Source organism: Cyclopterus lumpus, chromosome 13 (genome assembly GCF_009769545.1).
Source record: "Cyclopterus lumpus isolate fCycLum1 chromosome 13, fCycLum1.pri, whole genome shotgun sequence".
NCBI classification, from domain to species: domain Eukaryota; kingdom Metazoa; phylum Chordata; class Actinopteri; order Perciformes; family Cyclopteridae; genus Cyclopterus; species Cyclopterus lumpus.
Window position 1 is genome coordinate 21,544,065 of NC_046978.1, and position 20,662 is coordinate 21,564,726.

At 42.5% G+C, this 20,662-nt stretch overlaps 1 protein-coding gene across 1 annotated transcript; it reads left to right on the forward strand.

Moving 5' to 3' along the window:
* The first annotated feature begins 1,820 nt into the window (after window positions 1-1,820).
* mmp23bb (matrix metallopeptidase 23bb) lies at window positions 1,821-18,144 on the forward strand. Its single transcript, XM_034548509.1, has 8 exons — window positions 1,821-2,197; window positions 7,370-7,476; window positions 9,753-9,907; window positions 11,276-11,443; window positions 13,467-13,631; window positions 15,196-15,306; window positions 15,383-15,509; window positions 16,416-18,144. Exons 1-8 carry the CDS (start codon window positions 2,126-2,128, stop codon window positions 16,606-16,608), a joined length of 1,098 nt encoding a protein of 365 aa, XP_034404400.1. The 5' UTR covers window positions 1,821-2,125; the 3' UTR covers window positions 16,609-18,144.
* The last annotated feature ends 2,518 nt before the right edge of the window (window positions 18,145-20,662 follow it).

Here is a 20,662-nt window from a genome sequence, read left to right on the forward strand (position 1 = left end):
GTCAGGAGAGAAAATGCAGCTTTAACACATGAAGCATAGACTTCTATACAACCAGAGGAGTTGCCCCCTGGTGGTCAGTAGAGAGAATGCAGCTTTAACACATGAAGCATAGACTTCTATACAACCAGAGGAGTCGCCCCCTGGTGGTCAGGAGAGAGAATGCAGCTTTAACACATGAAGCGTAGACTTCTATACAACCAGAGGAGTCGCCCCCTGCTGGTCAGTAGAGAGAATGCAGCTTTAACACATGAAGCGTAGACTTCTATACAACCAGAGGAGTCGCCCCTGGTGGTCAGGAGAGAGATTGCAGCTTTAACACATGAAGCATAGACTTCTATACAACCAGAGGAGTCGCCCCCTGGTGGTCAGGAGAGAGAATGCAGCTTTAACACATGAAGCATAGACTTCTATACAACCAGAGGAGTCGCCCCCTGGTGGTCAGTAGAGAGAATGCAGCTTTAACACATGAAGCGTAGACTTCTATACAACCAGAGGAGTCGCCCCTGGTGGTCAGGAGAGAGATTGCAGCTTTAACACATGAAGCATAGACTTCTATACAACCAGAGGAGTCGCCCCCTGGTGGTCAGGAGAGAGAATGCAGCTTTAACACATGAAGCATAGACTTCTATACAACCAGAGGAGTCGCCCCCTGGTGGTCAGTAGAGAGAATGCAGCTTTAACACATGAAGCATAGACTTCTATACAACCAGAGGAGTCGCCCCTGGTGGTCAGGAGAGAGAATGCAGCTTTAACACATGAAGCTTTGGCTTCAATTAAAGAACCAGAGGTTGATTCCTGATCTGAGGGTCAGGGTGATGGCAGAGAGCATTGTTGCAATGCATGATGGGGGTCTGCCATGCGGCTCAGCTGCCAACATTCAGAGCTAGTTCAGGACACCAAGCGGCTTTAATTAGCTGCTTAACATGCAGCATCTGATGAAAGATGCTTCTGCAGGCAGTTTGTCAGATTGAAGGTGACCGAGAGCTGATGCACAACACAACTACACACCAACAACACAACAACAACACAAACAATAAGTGTCACTGGTGAGGCTGCAGCTAACCATTCTCCTCTTATTGTCAGATTACTTCATGATAAATGTTGGTCAGCAGTTCTCACAGCTTAGTCTTCATTCTGCTGCAGTTATTATTCAATACACTTATGAGAAGAACGACTCACATTCTGTACATACATACACATACAGTATATATATATATACGTATATATATACATGTATATTTATATATACATATATATACACACGCATATATACATATATATATATGTGTATATATATACGTATATATATACATATATATACGTATATATATATGTATATTTATATATATACGTGTATATATACACGTATATATACATATATATATATATGTATATATATACGTATATATATACATATATATACGTATATATATATGTATATTTATATATATACGTGTATATATACACGTATATATACATATATATATATACATGTATATATACATATATATATATATACATATATATATGTATATATATATATATACATATATATATATATATATATATATATATATATATATATATATATACACGTATATATACATGTAAATATTGAGCACCTCTGGGTGTCCCCACCTCGAGGACCAGGTCTGGATTTGTTTACCAACAGCTCCTTCATGCAGACAATAATAATGATGAAATACTTTATTCGGAGCTGGAGGACAGAACCTGGACCGGAAGGGTTAAACTCCACATAGTCTGGGTGTAAATGGACACCACTCACACACACACCTGACCCCGCCCCCCCGGACCAGCCTGACTGCAGCAGCGAGCGCTCCGTGCGGAGGAACAAGTTCCCTCAGTTTGTTCCTCAGCCGAGCAGCACGGACCGGGTCCGGAACCAGAAGACTCCCTTGGGAAGGTGTGGGTCTTCGTGGGGCCCGGATAGGGTCGGATCTCCGGGTCGGATGTTCTTGACCCACGAGGTTCTGAAGAAACCTGAAGGAACTGCGTGATTCTGTCATTGAACACGCACGCGCCTCTTCCACGGACACGCACACAGACAGACGGAGTGATTGATTGATTGGTCACGTGCAGGACTGGGTAGAGTCCTGTTCCCATCATGGACCTTCCTCTGCTGCTGATGATGATGGTGGTGGTGATGAAGGTGGGCGGATCTGCTCTCAGGCCGCAGGTCAGTGAACTGAGTTTATCAATGAAGCTCCTGATCAATCATATCACCAGTCAGATCATAAACCAATAATCAATACATAGTACTGATGTTTCTAAACCTCAATCAGATCAACCAATAATAACCACACACCAATAGTGAGACGGTTTATAATAATACATAAAACACATTATTTTACTACTTTAATTGAATGATATCATTTATTTTCAGCAGTATGTTTTTATATTTATACATATACACACATGTATACAGTATATATGTGTGTGTGTGTGTTGGTTTTCCCAACCGGTGTTCTTCTTCTGTGCTTGTTTTGAAACGAGGTAGAATAACAGACAGGAAGTCCAGAGACAGGAAGTCCTCCAGCTGAGGTTGTGGTCCAGGTTTAGTTGGAGGTCTGGAGGTTCACATCTGGGCGACAGATCTGTGAGGAGGAGTCTCCATCTGCTGCCACGTGTCAAACCACTAGCCACAAGGACTACATTACCCATGAAGCCCGGCAGTCAGAGTCATCCACGAAGGGGGTTCAGTTTAGTTCTGGGGTCTATGAACTCCTCACCTCTATTCCTAACCACTTGTCCTTGACCTCTGTAGAAAAGGTCACGGGGTCAAGGAAAGATGGCAAGGAGAGTTAATGAGGAGTTAGGAAACGACAACCGCTGTGTTTAGGGAACTTTCACTAAACTACGTAGTTATGATGTTAGTGGTTCATCGTATTACTTTATTAATATAAACAACCTGGTTCATATATTACTTTATTAAAATAAACAACCTGGTTCATATATTACTTTATTAATATAAACAACCTGGTTCATATATTACTTTATTAATATAAACAACCTGGTTCATATATTACTTTATTAAAATAAACAACCTGGTTTATAGTATTACTTTATTAATATAAATAACCTGGTTTATATATTACTTTATTAATATAAACAACCTGGTTCATATATTACTTTATTAATATAAATAACCTGATTCATATATTACTTTATTAATATAAACAACCTGGTTCATATATTACTTTATTAACATAAACAACCTGGTTCATATATTACTTTATTAATATAAACAACCTGGTTCATATATTACTTTATTAACATAAACAACCTGGTTCATATATTACTTTATTAATATAAATAACCTGGTTCATATATTACTTTATTAAAATAAACAACCTGGTTTATAGTATTACTTTATTAATATAAACAACCTGGTTCATAGTATTACTTTATTAATATAAATAACCTGGTTTATATATTACTTTATTAATATAAACAACCTGGTTCATATATTACTTTATTAAAATAAACAACCTGGTTTATAGTATTACTTTATTAATATAAATAACCTGGTTCATATATTACTTTATTAATATAAATAACCTGATTCATATATTACTTTATTAATATAAATAACCTGATTATAATATTACTTTATTAATATAAACAACCTGGTTCATATGTTACTTTATTAATATAAACAACCTGGTTCATACATTACTTTATTAATATAAATAACCTGGTTCATATATTACTTTATTAATATAAATAACCTGATTATAATATTACTTTATTAATATAAACAACCTGATTTATAGTATTACTTTATTAATATAAATAACCTGGTTCATATATTACTTTATTAATATAAACAACCTGGTTCATATATTACTTTATTAATATAAACAACCTGGTTCATATATTACTTTATTAACATAAACAACCTGGTTCATATATTACTTTATTAACATAAACAACCTGGTTCATATATTACTTTATTAACATAAACAACCTGGTTCATATATTACTTTATTAACATAAACAACCTGGTTCATATATTACTTTATTAACATAAACAACCTGGTTCATATATTACTTTATTAATATAAACAACCTGGTTCATATATTACTTTATTAACATAAACAACCTGGTTCATATATTACTTTATTAATATAAACAACCTGGTTTATAGTATCTATGCTAAAGGAGCTAAGTAAGGAAGCATTGAAGCTCCTTTCCTTTGAAAGGTCCAATGTTCCCTATGCTAAAGGAGCTAAGTAAGGAAGCATTGAAGCTCCTTTCCTTTGAAAGATCCAATGTTCCCTATGCTAAAGGAGCTAAGTAAGGAAGCATTGAAGCTCCTTTCCTTTGAAAGGTCCAGTGGTTCCTCTGCTAAAGGAGCTAAGTAAGGAAGCATTGAAGCTCCTTTCCTTTGAAAGGTCCAATGTTCCCTATGCTAAAGGAGCTAAGTAAGGAAGCATTGAAGCTCCTTTCCTTTGAAAGGTCCAGTGGTTCCTATGCTAAAGGAGCTAAGTAAGGAAGCATTGAAGCTCCTTTCCTTTGAAAGGTCCAGTGGTTCCTCTGCTAAAGGAGCTAAGTAAGGAAGCATTGAAGCTCCTTTCCTTTGAAAGGTCCAATGTTCCCTATGCTAAAGGGGCTAAGTAAGGAAGCATTGAAGCTCCTTTCCTTTGAAAGGTCCAATGTTCCCTATGCTAAAGGAGCTAAGTAAGGAAGCATTGAAGCTCCTTTCCTTTGAAAGGTCCAGTGGTTCCTCTGCTAAAGGAGCTAAGTAAGGAAGCATTGAAGCTCCTTTCCTTTGAAAGGTCCAATGTTCCCTATGCTAAAGGGGCTAAGTAAGGAAGCATTGAAGCTCCTTTCCTTTGAAAGGTCCAATGTTCCCTATGCTAAAGGAGCTAAGTAAGGAAGCATTGAAGCTCCTTTCCTTTGAAAGGTCCAGTGGTTCCTCTGCTAAAGGAGCTAAGTAAGGAAGCATTGAAGCTCCTTTCCTTTGAAAGGTCCAATGTTCCCTATGCTAAAGGGGCTAAGTAAGGAAGCATTGAAGCTCCTTTCCTTTGAAAGGTCCAGTGGTTCCTCTGCTAAAGGAGCTAAGTAAGGAAGCATTGAAGCTCCTTTCCTTTGAAAGGTCCAGTGGTTCCTCTGCTAAAGGAGCTAAGTAAGGAAGCATTGAAGCTCCTTTCCTTTGAAAGGTCCAGTGGTTCCTCTGTTAAAGGAGCTAAGTAAGGAAGTATTGAAGCTCCTTTCCTTTGGTAAAGGAAGGTCCAGTGTTCCCTATGCTAAAGGAGCTAAGTAAGGAAGCATTGAAGCTCCTTTCCTTTGAAAGGTCCAATGTTCCCTATTCTAAAGGAGCTAAGTAAGGAAGCATTGAAGCTCCTTTCCTTTGAAAGGTCCAATGTTCCCTATTCTAAAGGGGCTAAGTAAGGAAGCATTGAAGCTCCTTTCCTTTGAAAGGTCCAGTGGTTCCTCTGCTAAAGGAGCTAAGTAAGGAAGTATTGAAGCTCCTTTCCTTTGGTAAAGGAAGGTCCAGTGTTCCCTATGCTAAAGGAGCTAAGTAAGGAAGCATTGAAGCTCCTTTCCTTTGAAAGGTCCAGTGGTTCCTCTGCTAAAGGAGCTAAGTAAGGAAGCATTGAAGCTAAAGGAGCTAAGTAAGGAAGCATTGAAGCTCCTTTCCTTTGAAAGGTCCAGTGTTTCCTATGCTAAAGGAGCTAAGTAAGGAAGCATTGAAGCTCCTTTCCTTTGAAAGGTCCAGTGTTTCCTCTGCTAAAGGAGCTAAGTAAGGAAGCATTGAAACTCCTTTCCTTTTGTAAAGGAAGGTCCAGTGTTTCCTCTGCTAAAGGAGCTAAGTAAGGAAGCATTGAAGCTCCTTTCCTTTGGTAAAGGAAGGTCCAGTGTTTCCTCTGCTAAAGGAGCTAAGTAAGGAAGCATTGATGCTCCTTTCCTTTGCATTTAAAGAACTGGACCAACTCTCATCATGGGGCCACTTATATTTGGGTCATGCTAGCCTTAACCCTTAGCTGAAGATGCTAGCCTTAACCCTTAGCTGAAGATGCTAGCCTTAACCCTTAGCTGAAGATGTTAGCCTTAACCTTTAGCTGAAGATGCTAGCCTTAACCCTTAGCTGAAGATGCTAGCCTTAATCTTTAGCTGAAGATGCTAGCCTTAACCTTTAGCTGAAGATGCTAGCCTTAACCCTTAGCTGAAGATGCTAGCCTTAACCCTTAGCTGAAGATGCTAGCCTTAACCCTTAGCTGAAGATGCTAGCCTTAACCCTCTGGGCTCTAAGGTCTTTTTCCCGATTTTACATAATTTCTTAAATTCACCTTGATTCTTGAATTTGATACATACCCATGTGTTATACATCACAACACGTAGAACAATCTGAGCTTTCTATATAATGAAGCACCGTTTGGCCTTAAAGCTGAAAAGTTGAAGATTTATTAAAACATTCCTTTACTCCTGTGGACGAACTGTTTTGGTGATAGACATTGTTTTACCAAAGCTTACAAAGGTGGTGGAATATATGAATACAATAGTAGATGCATGTAATAAATGTCTAAAGCCAAATGTTGTAATATCGTTTTTTGGAGTAAAAGTGTTGTCTGTCACTCCACTTTCACCAAATGTGAGAGAGACTGAGATAAAATGGGACTGAGAAATTACTTCATACTACAGATCAAGCATTATGGGATGTATGCAAACAAAAAATGAACATTACAACCGTTTTTGTTTTCAAACAAAAAATGTACAATATATTTTAGTCTGTTTTTCAAGAACAGTTTTCCAAACAAGAACAGAGTATGTCCTTTATATAAAAACTAACTGTTTTCTAACTGTTTACTAAACTGCAGTATTTTTCCGAAGCGTAAGGTGGGAGGTCCTTAGTGATTTCCTAACTGTTCATTGGTTAGTTTCACACAAAATATTGACGGACACACAATTCCACAAATTACGTTGCAGGGTGGAGCTCGACACAAATGTCACACAACACGTCCAAGCTCTCAGCTCGCTGAGTGAATCACGTACGATCTCGTGAGAAGAACACGGAACGTCTACAGATTACGGCAACATCAGAACCAGATTTATTTGCCGTTTTACCGCGGAGATATGAACATAATTGTGTGTTTCCTGGTAAAATACATCGTGAGAGTTCTTTTAGCTTCAGAGCTCATATTGATCCAACGAATAATATCAGTAACTGATAACAGTTTCATCACCGCAGCATCTATTGGACATTAGAGGAAGTGCAGTTGGTGTCACTCAGCTCGGAGGCTGCTGATTGATTAACGATCTGATTGATTAAAGATCTGATTGTGTAACGACCTGCTTGGTTATCGAACCTGATTAATTTAACAGCCCGTTGTTGTTTTTTTTCAGATGTCAGCCAGCAGTAGAGTGACGGAGACGTTCAGAGGAACCAGAACCAGACGATACGCCATCAACCCTCTGGGACACAAGTGGACCCACCACAACATCAGCTACAGGTGCATATCAAGACTTCTGATCAATACTTCTGATGCATACATGCAAATACTTTCAATCCGTGAGCAAATACTAGCCCAGAACATTCAGTTTAAGATTTTACTTTGTAGACACCACAAGTCGTCTAGGAGGTATGGCTGAGGTCTAGGAGATCTGTCTGAGGTTTGGCTAAGTTTGACTGAGGTCTGGCTGAGGTCTAGCTGAGGTTTAGGAGGTCTGTGAGTTTTGGCTGAGGTTTGGCAAAGGTCTAGAAGGACTGGCGGAGGTCTAGGAGGTCCGGGTGAGGTCTGGCTGAGGTCTAGGTAGTCTGTCTGTGGTATGGTTAAAGTCTAAGTAGTTTGGCTGAGGTCTAGAAGGTCTGGCTGAGGTCCAGGAGGTCTGGCTGAGGTTTGGCTGAGGTCTAAAAGGACTGACAGAGGTCTGGCTGTGGTGAGGTCTAGGTAGTCTGGCTGGCTGGGTGGCGAGGTTCCTGCTGAAAGCAATGTCCTTCAGGGTCTCAGCCAGGAGGAGGTCTAGTATCTGCCAGTCTCCCCTGTGGGTATCTTGTTGTTGGTACCTGTGTAGAAGTTTACAAAGAGATGATCAAGAGTTCAAGGGCTCCATTCCTCGTACGTGGTTCAACTAAGTCGAACTGGAGGATAACAGGTTCCTGGTAGCTTCACTGGAATAGGACAGTACTGGAGGATAACAGGTTCCTGGTAGCTTCACTGGAATAGGACAGTACTGGAGGATAACAGGTTCCTGGTAGCTTCACTGGAATAGGACAGTACTGGAGGATAACGGGTTCCTGGTAGCTTCACTGGAATAGGACAGTACTGGAGGATAACAGGTTCCTGGTAGCTTCACTGGAATAGGACAGTACTGGAGGATAACAGGTTCCTGGTAGCTTCACTGGAATAGGACAGTACTGGAGGATAACAGGTTCCTGGTAGCTTCACTGGAATAGGACAGTACTGGAGGATAACAGGTTCCTCGTAGCTTCACTGGAATAGGACAGTACTGGAGGATAACAGGTTCCTGGTAGCTTCACTGGAATAGGACAGTACTGGAGGATAACAGGTTCCTCGTAGCTTCACTGGAATAGGACAGTACTGGAGGATAACGGGTTCCTGGTAGCTTCACTGGAATAGGACAGTACTGGAGGATAACGGGTTCCTGGTAGCTTCACTGGAATAGGACAGTACTGGAGGATAACGGGTTCCTGGTAGCTTCACTGGAATAGGACAGTACTGGAGGATAACAGGTTCCTCGTAGCTTCACTGGAATAGGACAGTACTGGAGGATAACAGGTTCCTGGTAGCTTCACTGGAATAGGACAGTACTGGAGGATAACAGGTTCCTGGTAGCTTCACTGGAATAGGACAGTACTGGAGGATAACGGGTTCCTGGTAGCTTCACTGGAATAGGACAGTACTGGAGGATAACGGGTTCCTGGTAGCTTCACGTTTAATTCTTCTCAAATCTTTGGCAGTTAATTTGCGTCTTTTTCTCTCAACGCTTTTTTTGCAACTCTGTTGACTATTTGCAACAAAATGTTTGATGGTTCTTTGATCACACCCCGATATCTTAGCAATCTTAGCAAATAGTGCTGCATCCCTATAGTTTTTACAATTTTTGACTTGTAAAAACACCTTGATATAGGGTGTTGATCTCCTTAGGCCACAATGAGGGGCACTACACAAATACACATCACCTGATATGCTTAAATCCAATAGGCATTCAAGTTTATACAAATGATATGTTCAAATACTTATTTGCATATATTTGTGCACACAGCGTAGACTTTAAAAAAATCTAAATGGAAGTCGACCATTTAGATTATTTTGTGATTTTTTCGTTAATTTTATCCTATTTCTAGGAGCTATATTCTAACGAACTAGTCTCAGGGATTTTATCAGATCCATTTCAAATTTAGTCAGTACAATCTAAAGATCTTAGTGATTAAAACTAATCAAAAGCTTTACGTTTGAAGGAACGGCATTGCTGTGGCGTGGCGGCCATTTTAAATGAATTTCCGTTAAACGAGCTCATGTAACACCACTGCATAATAGGAAAAAGACATCCAACTCGTGGACGTGTTGTCCGAAAGTTGCAGACATTCTCGGCCGCGTGAGCCGGCATCCAGCCAGTACCCCCGATCAATGCTGCTTGCAGCTTTATTTATAGGTAGTTATATTCTGGAATCAAATCTCTCTGACTTTAGACTTTAATGTCTCTCTTGTTTTCTCTCTCTCTCTCTCTCTTGGTCTCTCTTCCTCTCTGCCTGTCTATCTCTCAGGATCATAGCGTTTCCTAACACCCTGAATGTTGAGGACACCAGAAAGGCCATCAGCATCGCCTTCACCAAGTGGAGCGACGTGTCCCCGCTCACCTTCACCGAGCTCACCGACGCCAACTCCACCACTAACATCACCGCCGCTGACATCACCATCGGTAGGCAGACAGGAAGTGGAGAAGTTTAACCTCTTAGCGTTCCTGTAAAATTCACGAAAAACACCTATCCAGACGTACCCAAAGTAAATTGAAAGCTGTAAGAGAACCATTTGGAGTAAGTGCAGGTTTTGGTTCTTTTGAAATGTCACACTCTGAAGTTTTCCCCTCCAATAGTCAGAATCACTTTAAGTGCTGCTGACATTGAGTAATATAAGTTGGCACACACATAAGTAGAAGATTTTCTATTTTCGCCTAAATATTTTTGTGAAATAGATGCCTGCAGATGATTATAGCTGTGACTTATGGTCTGGAAACACAATGGGAGCATAGCATGAAGCCTTACCTAGTCCAAGTAAAAAGTAGAAAATGAAGATTTTACACATGTTTTACTAAGGGTATGTTTAGGCGTTTTTCCAATAAAGGCCATTTGGAGACTCCATTTTAGGCCCTAATGAAAGGTGAAACAGAGGTATCATATACACATTCACTATTAATGACACAAAGGAACTGAAGCATAAACACTTTATTGTGTTTTTTCCCCGAATTGAAACCAAATTGTGTGCAAAATGAACCAAAACCGACAGGTTGTCATTACGCAGTGAAATTGCGGGTTTATTCACTTATCTGGCATCCCAACATGGCACTTCCTTGTTTTCGTCTTTTCATTGGCTGTTCGAATCCAGCATCATTTGACAAATCCGACTCTGTGTGCGCGCACAGTAGCCAAAAGAAGTTGGTCAGCCCTCTTCTTCTTCGCTGACTCTGGTTGGCTAATGTGGGTTTAATTGTTGGTGTCAATCGAAAGGATAGAGTTGAACGAACAGTTTGATATCCTGGTTGTAAAGGCGCACGCCAGAGAACGGCTTTTACAGCTACTTTTCTTAAATATTTTGTCATATCTGCCGGCTGATTTGAAATGATGCAACGGCAGTTTGTGGATATTTATGGATGTAATCACGTGTTTTGGACAAAAACTTTTACTGAATTGGATTGTATTGACCTTTTTACGACCTAACAAGACCGTTTTTATTGGAATGTGATGACATGTGGGTCAAAACGAAGCTTCATCGGTGAGTCGGCTTGATTTTAAAAACGTTTGTTTGTTTGTTGTTGTCTGACAAAAACGTTGCCTGTAGCTGCTGTGGTGGTCCGATCTTGAAATGGAGTGGATAGTTAGAATCACAACAATCGTAGGTTTCCAGAAACATACGACACTAGTACCTAACCATACATAGATGGACGATGAACGGTACGATCTCCAGCGCACAGTTGGCGGGCCCGCCCACGGGCCACCGGAAACTGGTTTCAGGTGGTGTTGAAATGAATGTGGTTCTCTATATGTTGTCTGTATGTGTGTGGGTGCATTAGGTTTCTACACCTTCAACCACACTGACTGCTGGTGGTCTCCTCTCCACCCGTGTTTCGACGGTCTGAACGGCGAGCTGGCTCACGCCTTCCTACCGCCGAGAGGAGAAATTCACTTCGACAACCACGAGTTCTGGATCCTCGGCAAGTCCAGGTTTAGCTGGAAAGAAGGTACATGTACTGCAGTGTATGTGACCAACTAGTACTAGTACTAGTTGTCCAGATAAGTTTTATTGTTTCTTAGGACCTTCGAGACGAGCCAGCTGAGTGCATTGCATGATGGGTAGTATGTTTGTCTGACTGTAGGTTTGTTCAAGACGAACTGCTTCTCGCCTGGAAAGCAGACGAGAGCAGGCGGCGGAGCCAAATTGTGACTACCGTGTTGATCATGTGACTCTACAGGTGTTGATCATGTGACTCTACAGGTGTTGATCATGTGACTCTACAGGGCCCTATTTCTCGTACGTGGCTCTACTAAATCAATTGCATGAGGACTGCAGTCCGCTGCTCTCCTCTCGGACGAGCCATGTGTTCATTGTTTATGTGTTCATTGTTCATGTGTTCATTGTTTCTGCGTTGGTTTATAACAGTTCTCCCGCACGCCGCAGTAGTCTGACGAAGTTTCGCTCCACTGGTTGTTTCAATGCTGCGTAACGCCTTTAAGACGTACTTCATGCTCGTAGTATTTCATGCTCGTAGTACTTCATGCTCGTAGTACTTCATGCTCGTAGTACTTCATGCTCGTAGTACTTCATGCTCGTAGTCCTCTGATGATAAGATAACTCCAGTTTGAGTGGTTACAAATAGCTTTGCTTTTATTAACTACGCCGTCTGGTAGAGATTTAAAATAAAAATGTCCATTTAAAAGTGCATTTCTCCATGTTCTGTCAATGTGTGCAGCAACATTAAGCCCCGCCCAATTCAACAAAAAAAATGCGTTAACGCATGATGAAATTATTATTTACACGGAACATAATGAACACATCCATGAGTTTCACCAAAACCACGGCATACAGCGGCTTTCCCGATGTTCTGCTTCGCCGACACTGTAGAACAATGTACCACACTGTAGAACAATGTACCACACTGTACAACAATGTACAACACTGTAGAACAATGTACCAGACTGTAGAACAATGTACCACACTGTACAACAATGTACAACACTGTAGAACAATGTACCACACTGTACAACAATGTACCACAATGTACCACAATGTACCACAAGGCTCTGCATACAGTCTGTGAGACAGTCAATGTGTGGTGTTCAATGTAGGCTCCAGAAGGTCTGTAATAATTGATTCCTTGTGGGCAGAATGGAAGGCGCTCGTACAGGAAGTCGTCATCACGTCATCAGAACTCTCTCCCTATGAAACATTAATATCACTAATATCACTTCATCAATGAGGAAGTGAGCTGACACTTTCTTCAGGGGGCGTGGCCAGATTATCCAGCTAGACTGAATGAGCCTGCGCTGGAGCAGGTTCAAATTTTTGGAAGTGTTGCTATGGTGATTTTGCCAAACTTGCTTCGAGGAATCGAAAATTATGAAAATTATCCCGCTAACCACGTTAGCCAGGTACGAGAAATAGGGCCCAGGTGTTGATCATGTGACTGTTTAGTGTTGATCATGTGACCCTACAGTGTTGATCATGTGACTCTACAGTGTTGATCATGTGACTCTACAGTGTTGATCATGTGACCCTACAGTGTTGATCATGTGACCCTACAGTGTTGATCATGTGACTCTACAGTGTTGATCATGTGACTCTACAGTGTTGATCATGTGACCCTACAGTGTTGATCATGTGACCCTACAGTGTTGATCATGTGACTCTACAGTGTTGATCATGTGACTCTACAGTGTTGATCATGTGACTCTACAGTGTTGATCATGTGACCCTACAGTGTTGATCATGTGACCCTACAGTGTTGATCATGTGACCCTACAGTGTTGATCATGTGACTCTACAGTGTTGATCATGTGACCCTACAGTGTTGATCATGTGACCCTACAGTGTTGATCATGTGACTCTACAGTGTTGATCATGTGACTCTACAGTGTTGATCATGTGACCCTACAGTGTTGATCATGTGACCCTACAGTGTTGATCATGTGACTCTACAGTGTTGATCATGTGACCCTACAGTGTTGATCATGTGACCCTACAGAGTTGATCATGTGACCCTACAGGTGTGTGGCTGAACGACCTGGTCCAGGTGGCAGCCCATGAGGTAGGCCACGCTCTTGGCTTGTGGCACTCCAGAGACCCTCAGGCTCTGATGCATCCCAACGCCACCTACACAGGCCAGAGGAACGTGGCCCAGGATGACGTGTGGGGCATCCAGAGGCTCTATGGTAACTTCACATACCACTTCCTGTCGGAGTTTCACAATAAAAGTCACACAGTAGAGTTGTTTATAGTATATGAATAATATAGAATATAGAATAATAGCTATGTTGTGGAAACTGTAAATATATATGAACACTTTCTGTAGTACTTTAAAAAGATTTGATACTCCCGCAGCACTTTTACTTGATTGAGGGATGTAATACTTTTAATAAAGGATGTGATACTTCCTGCAGTACTGTTACTACATTAAATGTTTTGGTATTTCCTGTTCCAGTACTGATACTACAGTAAAGTGTGTGATACTTCCTGCTGTACGGTTACTACAGTAAAGGTTGTGATACTTCCTGATTTACTGTTACTACAGTAAAGGTTGTGATACTTCCTGATTTACTGTTACTACAGTAAAGGTTGTGATACTTCCTGATTTACTGTTACTACAGTAAAGGTTGTGATACTTCCTGCAGTACTGTTACTACAGTAAATGTTGTGGTACCTACTACCACAGTAAAGTTACTTCCTGTTGTACTGTTACCACAGTAAAGGTACTCCCTGTTGTACTGTTTTTCCAGTAAAGGTACTCCCTGTTGTACTGTTTTTCCAGTAAAGGTACTTCCTGCTGTACTGCTACCCCAGTAAAGGTACTTCCTGCTGTACTGTTATTACAGTAAATGTTGTGATACTTCCCGCAGTACTGTTACTACAGTAAATGTTGTGATACTTCCTGCAGTATTGTTACTACAGTAAATGTTGTGATACTTCCCGCAGTACTGTTACTACAGTAAATGTTGTGATACTTCCTGCAGTACTGTTACAACAGTAAATGTTGTGATACTTCCCGCAGTACTGTTACTACAGTAAATGTTGTGATACTTCCTGCAGTATTGTTACTACAGTAAATGTTGTGATACTTCCCGCAGTACTGTTACTACAGTAAATGTTGTGATACTTTCTGCAGTATTGTTACTACAGTAAATGTTGTGATACTTCCCGCAGTACTGTTACTACAGTAAAGGTTGTGATACTTTCTGCTGTACTGTTACTACAGTAAATTATGTGATACTTCCTGTTGTACTGTTACTACAGTAAAGGTTGTGATACTTCCCGCAGTACTGTTACTACAGTAAAGGTTGTGATACTTCCTGATGTACTGTTACTACAGTAAAGGTTGTGATACTTCCTGCTGTACTGTTACTACCGTAAAGGTTGTGGTACATACTACCACAGTAAAGTTACTTCCTGTTGTACTGTTTTTCCAGTAAAGGTACTTCATGTAGCCTATTACTACAGCAAAGGTACTTCAAGTTGTACTGCTACCACAGTAAAGGTACCTCATGTTGTACTGTTACTACAGTAAACTGACTTCCTGTTGTGCTGCTACCTCAGTAAAGGTACTTCCAGATGTACTGTTACTACAGTAACGGTACTTCCTGTTGTACTGTTACCTCAGTAATGATACTTCCTGTTGTACTGTTACCATAGTAAAGGTTCTTCCCGTTGTGCTGTTACTCCGGAAAAGGTACTTCCTGTTGTACTGCTACTACAGTAAAGATACTTCCTGTCCGTCTGCAGGGTGTCTGGATAAGAAGCGGGTCTGTGATCCGTGGGCTCGTCTGGGTTTCTGTGAACGGAGGAAGACCTTCATGAAGAAGAACTGTCCTCAGCGCTGTGACCTCTGCTACGGTGAGACAGAAACCAGACTGTCTCTCTGAGGTCTGTCCTTCCGTCTCTGGTTTGAAACTAACTTTCTGTCTTCCAGAGCCTCTGGAGGCGGTAACCACGCCAATGCTACCTCTGGCCAATGTCAAGATCAAGATGGTTCCTCGGGGTAAGGTGGTGGGGTTCCGCTGTGGAACCAAAAACCTCCGCTCACCACCCAAAGTCAGGTCAGCTGAGCAATAATGTGTTGAATTGATCTGTGCTAGAACTAATGATTATGTATTCCATTATTGATCAAATATGTTCAGACGTTTGTTTTTTTCCAAAATAGTTTCAGTTTAATAAAATACAAACAGAAAATATTCACAGCTGAATCCAAAGATTGTATATTATACAGTGGTGCAGTGTGAACATTGGTCAACTGTTGATCAGCATTGATCGCTTCTATTTAACCGGCGCAGCTTTTCTAGCCTTTACGGCTCTCGTTCAGCGGTCCAGGAAACACAGCGACCAATTACACGCGTTGTAAATCCTACTCGGCCAATCAAATATGTGTATTCTGTTAAGCCCTCGACTCGAGTGCCATATTCACACACATGGGAGCGACAGGAGAGACCCGATTGATGGGAAAAGTACGTGAGTCAGAAGTTATTTCACTTGTTGCTCCTAAAAGAGAAATGTGGACATATTAACCAGAGCCTTTAATAATGTACAGACTCTTATATGTTTGATCCCACAACCAGTTCAAAAGCCTTTAATAATGTACAGACTCTTATATGTTTATTGTTCCCACAACAAATGCAGTATGTCTCATGTTCAGCGATATTAAAGCAGCGATGTGAAGCTACGAGACAAAGCAAAGATCTTATGGGCACAGAATCTTGACACATTAATTAAAAATAAAGCTATGAGCCCAATATTATCAAAATCCATGAATTAACTGATGAACAATGATGTTAACAGAGAGAGAAATAAGCTGAAACAAGTGGTTTAATAACCCCAGATATTACCACAATCATAATGATAAAAGCAGTTGGTGTTGGGCAGGACCAGGGTCCAGATAAAACCAAGATCCATAGAACAACTAACAAAGATTCTAAAACCAAAAACATCTCTTTCTCTGTTTCCTGCAGCTGGTATAAAGATGGCGAGCAGATCTTGACTTCCGTCCCCGGCTACATTGTCATGAAAGACCGAGACCTCCGCATCGTCGCCAATGAGTTTAATGAGGGCGTTTACACCTGTCGCATCCATCGGCGGGGAGACATCGTGTCCGCCAACTCCTGGGCCATCCTACTGAAACCAGAGCAGCCGTCCAACAACTGAGGACGAGGGATGGAGGACAACACAATAAATAACGTGGTTTTAACATTTGTAAAATGTCGATACTTCTGGATCTGTGGAGCTGCAGAACATCAGATGTTGAATGTTTTCTGATCTCAAAGCAGGCAGTTCAGAACTTGTAATACTCAACAGCATGACGTCATGTCTTTTATGTGTCGAAGTCTCAGCATGACGTTGTGTCCTCATAATCCTGCAAGACCTCTTTTAAGTGGAGAAGTCTCAGCGTGACGTTGTGTCCTCATAATCCTGCAAGACCTCTTTTAAGTGGAGAAGTCTCAGCGTGACGTTGTGTCCTCATAATCCTGCAAGACCTCTTTTAAGTGGAGAAGTCTCAGTGTGACATCATGTCCTCACAATCCTGCAGGACCTCTTTTAAGTGGAGAAGTCTCAGTGTGACGTTGTGTCCTCACAATCCTGCAGGACCTCTTTTAAGTGGAGAAGTCTCAGCATGACGTTGTGTCCTCATAATCCTGCAAGACCTCTTTTAAGTGGAGAAGTCTCAGTGTGACATCATGTCCTCACAATCCTGCAGGACCTCTTTTAAGTGGAGAAGTCTCAGTGTGACATCATGTCCTCACAATCCTGCAAGACCTCTTTTAGGTGTCGAAGTCTCAGTGTGACGTCATGTCCTCATAATCCTGCAAGACCTCTTTTCAGTGGAGAAGTCTCAGTGTGACATCATGTCCTCATAATCATCTGGGTTGTCCCTGCAGGACATAATGTCCCTATTATCTTCATGGTAGGACGTCATGTCCTCATTACCTTCCTTTTAGGTTTGTCACCTTACGACAAATATAACCTACAACCTGCAGCAACGTTTGGGTTTTGCTGCAGGTTATGATTTAATATTTAATGCTCAGTCACACATTAATACCACATGATGCAGTACAGATTCTCTCACATGATGTGTAGAAGTGCTTCACAGACCAGAGATCTGTTGTAAGAGCCTGCTAGCTAACTTTAGTGATCCCCCTCCTTCCCTCAGTCACATACATTGTCTGATCTGAGATCTGCAGACTTGTTTCTTGTGTAACAACGACATGGTGTGACATCAGAGCTCTCATCTGTTTTGTAATGTTGCATCATCTGAACCGAATCTGTGGTTGCTTTTGTGGTTGTTAGACTTCCTCGTGCCGCAGTCGGACTTCCTGCTGCAGCAGTCGGACTTCCTGCTAGTCAGACTTTTTGCTGCAGTCAGACTTCTTGTTGCCGCAGTCGGACTTCCTGCTTCAGTCAGACTTCCTTCTGCAGTCAGACTTCTTGCTGCAGTAAATAAAACCTGTTGACTGTGTTCAATTAAGCTTAAAGATTGTTACCATGCTGTTTAAACACTGTAACATCAGTAATAAATGAAGTGTTTATTAATGTTCAGTATTTGTTCATCACTATGGTGGCCCTGAGGGTCCAAACACAGCCACATGAAGCGGTGTACAGATCCAGTGTGGTTAGAACTGTATCATAGATACAAGTAAAGAAGCAGGAAACTTTAATGACGTCGTTCTAACTGGACAGGATGTACTTTACAGGTGAGTTAACTGCTCGACTGATGAGAGGAAGTAATGAATTGTGGGAAACAGTCACTATCAGTCAAGGTAAGTGGCTTCAGTATGGACTCATTTGGAACTGTGTGCTGACACTGACCTTCATCCACTCACATTCACTACTGTTCTTTACTGGGTTCATATCCAAACAGCACCACCTAGTGGAGCAGCACAAATACTGTAGCAGTGGTTACTGGGCACAATTAATAAATAGGAAGTGTGTCTGAGTAACCAATTATCAGTCTGCAACCTCCCAAACATCCAGGACCACCTGGTGGAGCATTTTAGCTCCTGCACTCAATACACATACTACACTGTCATTATACTGGGTACATGTAGTATACTGGGCACTAAACTGGCATTACACTGGGTACATGTAGTATACTGGGCACTAAACTGGCATTACACTGGGTACATGTAGTATACTGGGCACTAAACTGGCATTACACTGGGTACATGTAGTATACTGGGCACTAAACTGGCATTACACTGGGTACATGTAGTATACTGGGCACTAAACTGGCATTACACTGGGTACATGTAGTATACTGGGCACTAAACTGGCATTACACTTTACAACTCTTGGTTTAGACTTTGGACTCCTCTGGTTGGAGCACAGGGTGGTCCCACTCTCTCGGCTCACGGTCCCATCTCCAGCGTTTGTCTAATCAGTGTGCGTATGTTGTTCGATGACCAGGATGCAGTTCTTTTCTAATCCGTCTCAACTTTAGCCGAGTTTCTGAGTCAGCTTCAGTGACTTCACATAACAGTTCTTATCTGAGTCTTAGTTTGTTCAGTTACTTGTTGTTTTCCTCTTGGTAAGGAATGGATGCCTGGGTACAATGTTCGTAATTTATTTTATTAACACACTATACTGGGCACCACACTGGGTACACGTACTGCACTGGGTACACATACTACACTGGGCACTACACTGGGCACACGTACTACACTGGGCACTACACTGGGCACACGTACTACACTGGGCACTACACTGGGCACACGTACTACACTGGGCACACGTACTACACTGGGCACACGTACTACACTGGGCACTACACTGGGTACACGTACTACACTGGGCACTACACTGGGTACACGTACTACACTGGGCACTACACTGGGTACACGTACTGCACTGGGCACTACACTGGGTACACGTACTACACTGGGCACTACACTGGGTACACGTACTACACTGGGCACTACACTGGGTACACGTACTGCACTGGGCACACGTACTACACTAGGCACCACACTGGGTACACGTACTACACTGGGTACACGTACTACACTGGGCACACGTACTACACTGGGCACTACACTGGGTACACGTACTACACTGGGCACACGTACTACACTGGGGACTACACTGGGTACACGTACTACACTGGGCACTACACTGGGTACACGTACTGCACTGGGCACACGTACTACACTGGGCACTACACTGGGTACACGTACTGCACTGGGCACACGTACTACACTAGGCACCACACTGGGTACCCGTACTGCACTGGGCACACGTACTACACTGGGCACTACACTGGGTACACGTACTACACTGAGCACACGTACTATACTGGGCACCACACTGGGCACACGTACTACACTGGGCACTACACTGGGTACACGTACTACACTGAGCACACGTACTATATTGGGCACCACACTGGGTACACGTACTGCACTGGGTACACGTACTACACTGTGCCAACGGGTCCGGCACCCCATACTCCCGCAGCACCCCCCACAAAAACCCCAGAGGGACCTGGTCGAAAGCCTTCTCCAGGTCTACAAAGCACATGTAAACTGGTTGGGCAAACTCCCAGGACCCCTCCAGTAATCTTGCGAGGGTAAAGAGCTGGTCCACTGTTCCACAACCGGGACGGAATCCGCACTGTTCGTCTTGAATCCGAGGTTCGACAAGCGGTCGGAGCCTCCTCTCCAGCACCCTGGCATAAGCTTTTCCCGGGAGGCTGAGCAGTGTGATACCACGATAGTTCGAGCACACTCTCCGGTCCCCCTTCTTGAAGATGGGAACCACCACCCCGGTCTGCCAGTCCATGGGCACTGTTCCCGACCCCCATGCGACACTGAAAAGGCGTGTCAACCAAGACAGCCCAACAATGTCCAGCGCTTTCAGCATCTCAGGGCGGATCTCATCCACCCCTGGCGCCTTGCCACCAAGGAGCTTTTTGACTACCTTAGCGACCTCTGCCAGGGATATGGGTGAATCCACCCCAAAGTCTTCCGGCGCTGCCCCCTCTCCGGGGGACATGTTGGCCGGGTTTAGGAGTTCCTCAAAGTGCTCTTTCCACCGCCCGACGATGTCCCCAGTCCGGGTCAGCAGTTCCCCCCCCCTGCTGAGAACAGCCTGGGGTAGACCCTGCTTTCCCTTCCTGAGCCGTCGGATGGTTTGCCAGAACTTCCTTGAGGCCAACCGAAAGTCCTTCTCCATGGCCTCCCCGAACTCCTCCCATGCCCGAGTTTTA

What these genes read in the sequence shown, in the direction of transcription:
- mmp23bb (XM_034548509.1), top strand. Translation starts at nt 2,126, where the DNA reads ATGGACCTTCCTCTGCTGCTGATGATGATGGTGGTGGTGATGAAGGTG. An exon ending in GATCTGCTCTCAGGCCGCAG is followed by an intron (nt 2,198 to 7,369) that starts GTCAGTGAACTG and finishes GTTTTTTTTCAG; the next exon opens with ATGTCAGCCAGCAGTAGAGT. An exon ending in CGCTCACCACCCAAAGTCAG is followed by an intron (nt 15,510 to 16,415) that starts GTCAGCTGAGCA and finishes TGTTTCCTGCAG; the next exon opens with CTGGTATAAAGATGGCGAGC.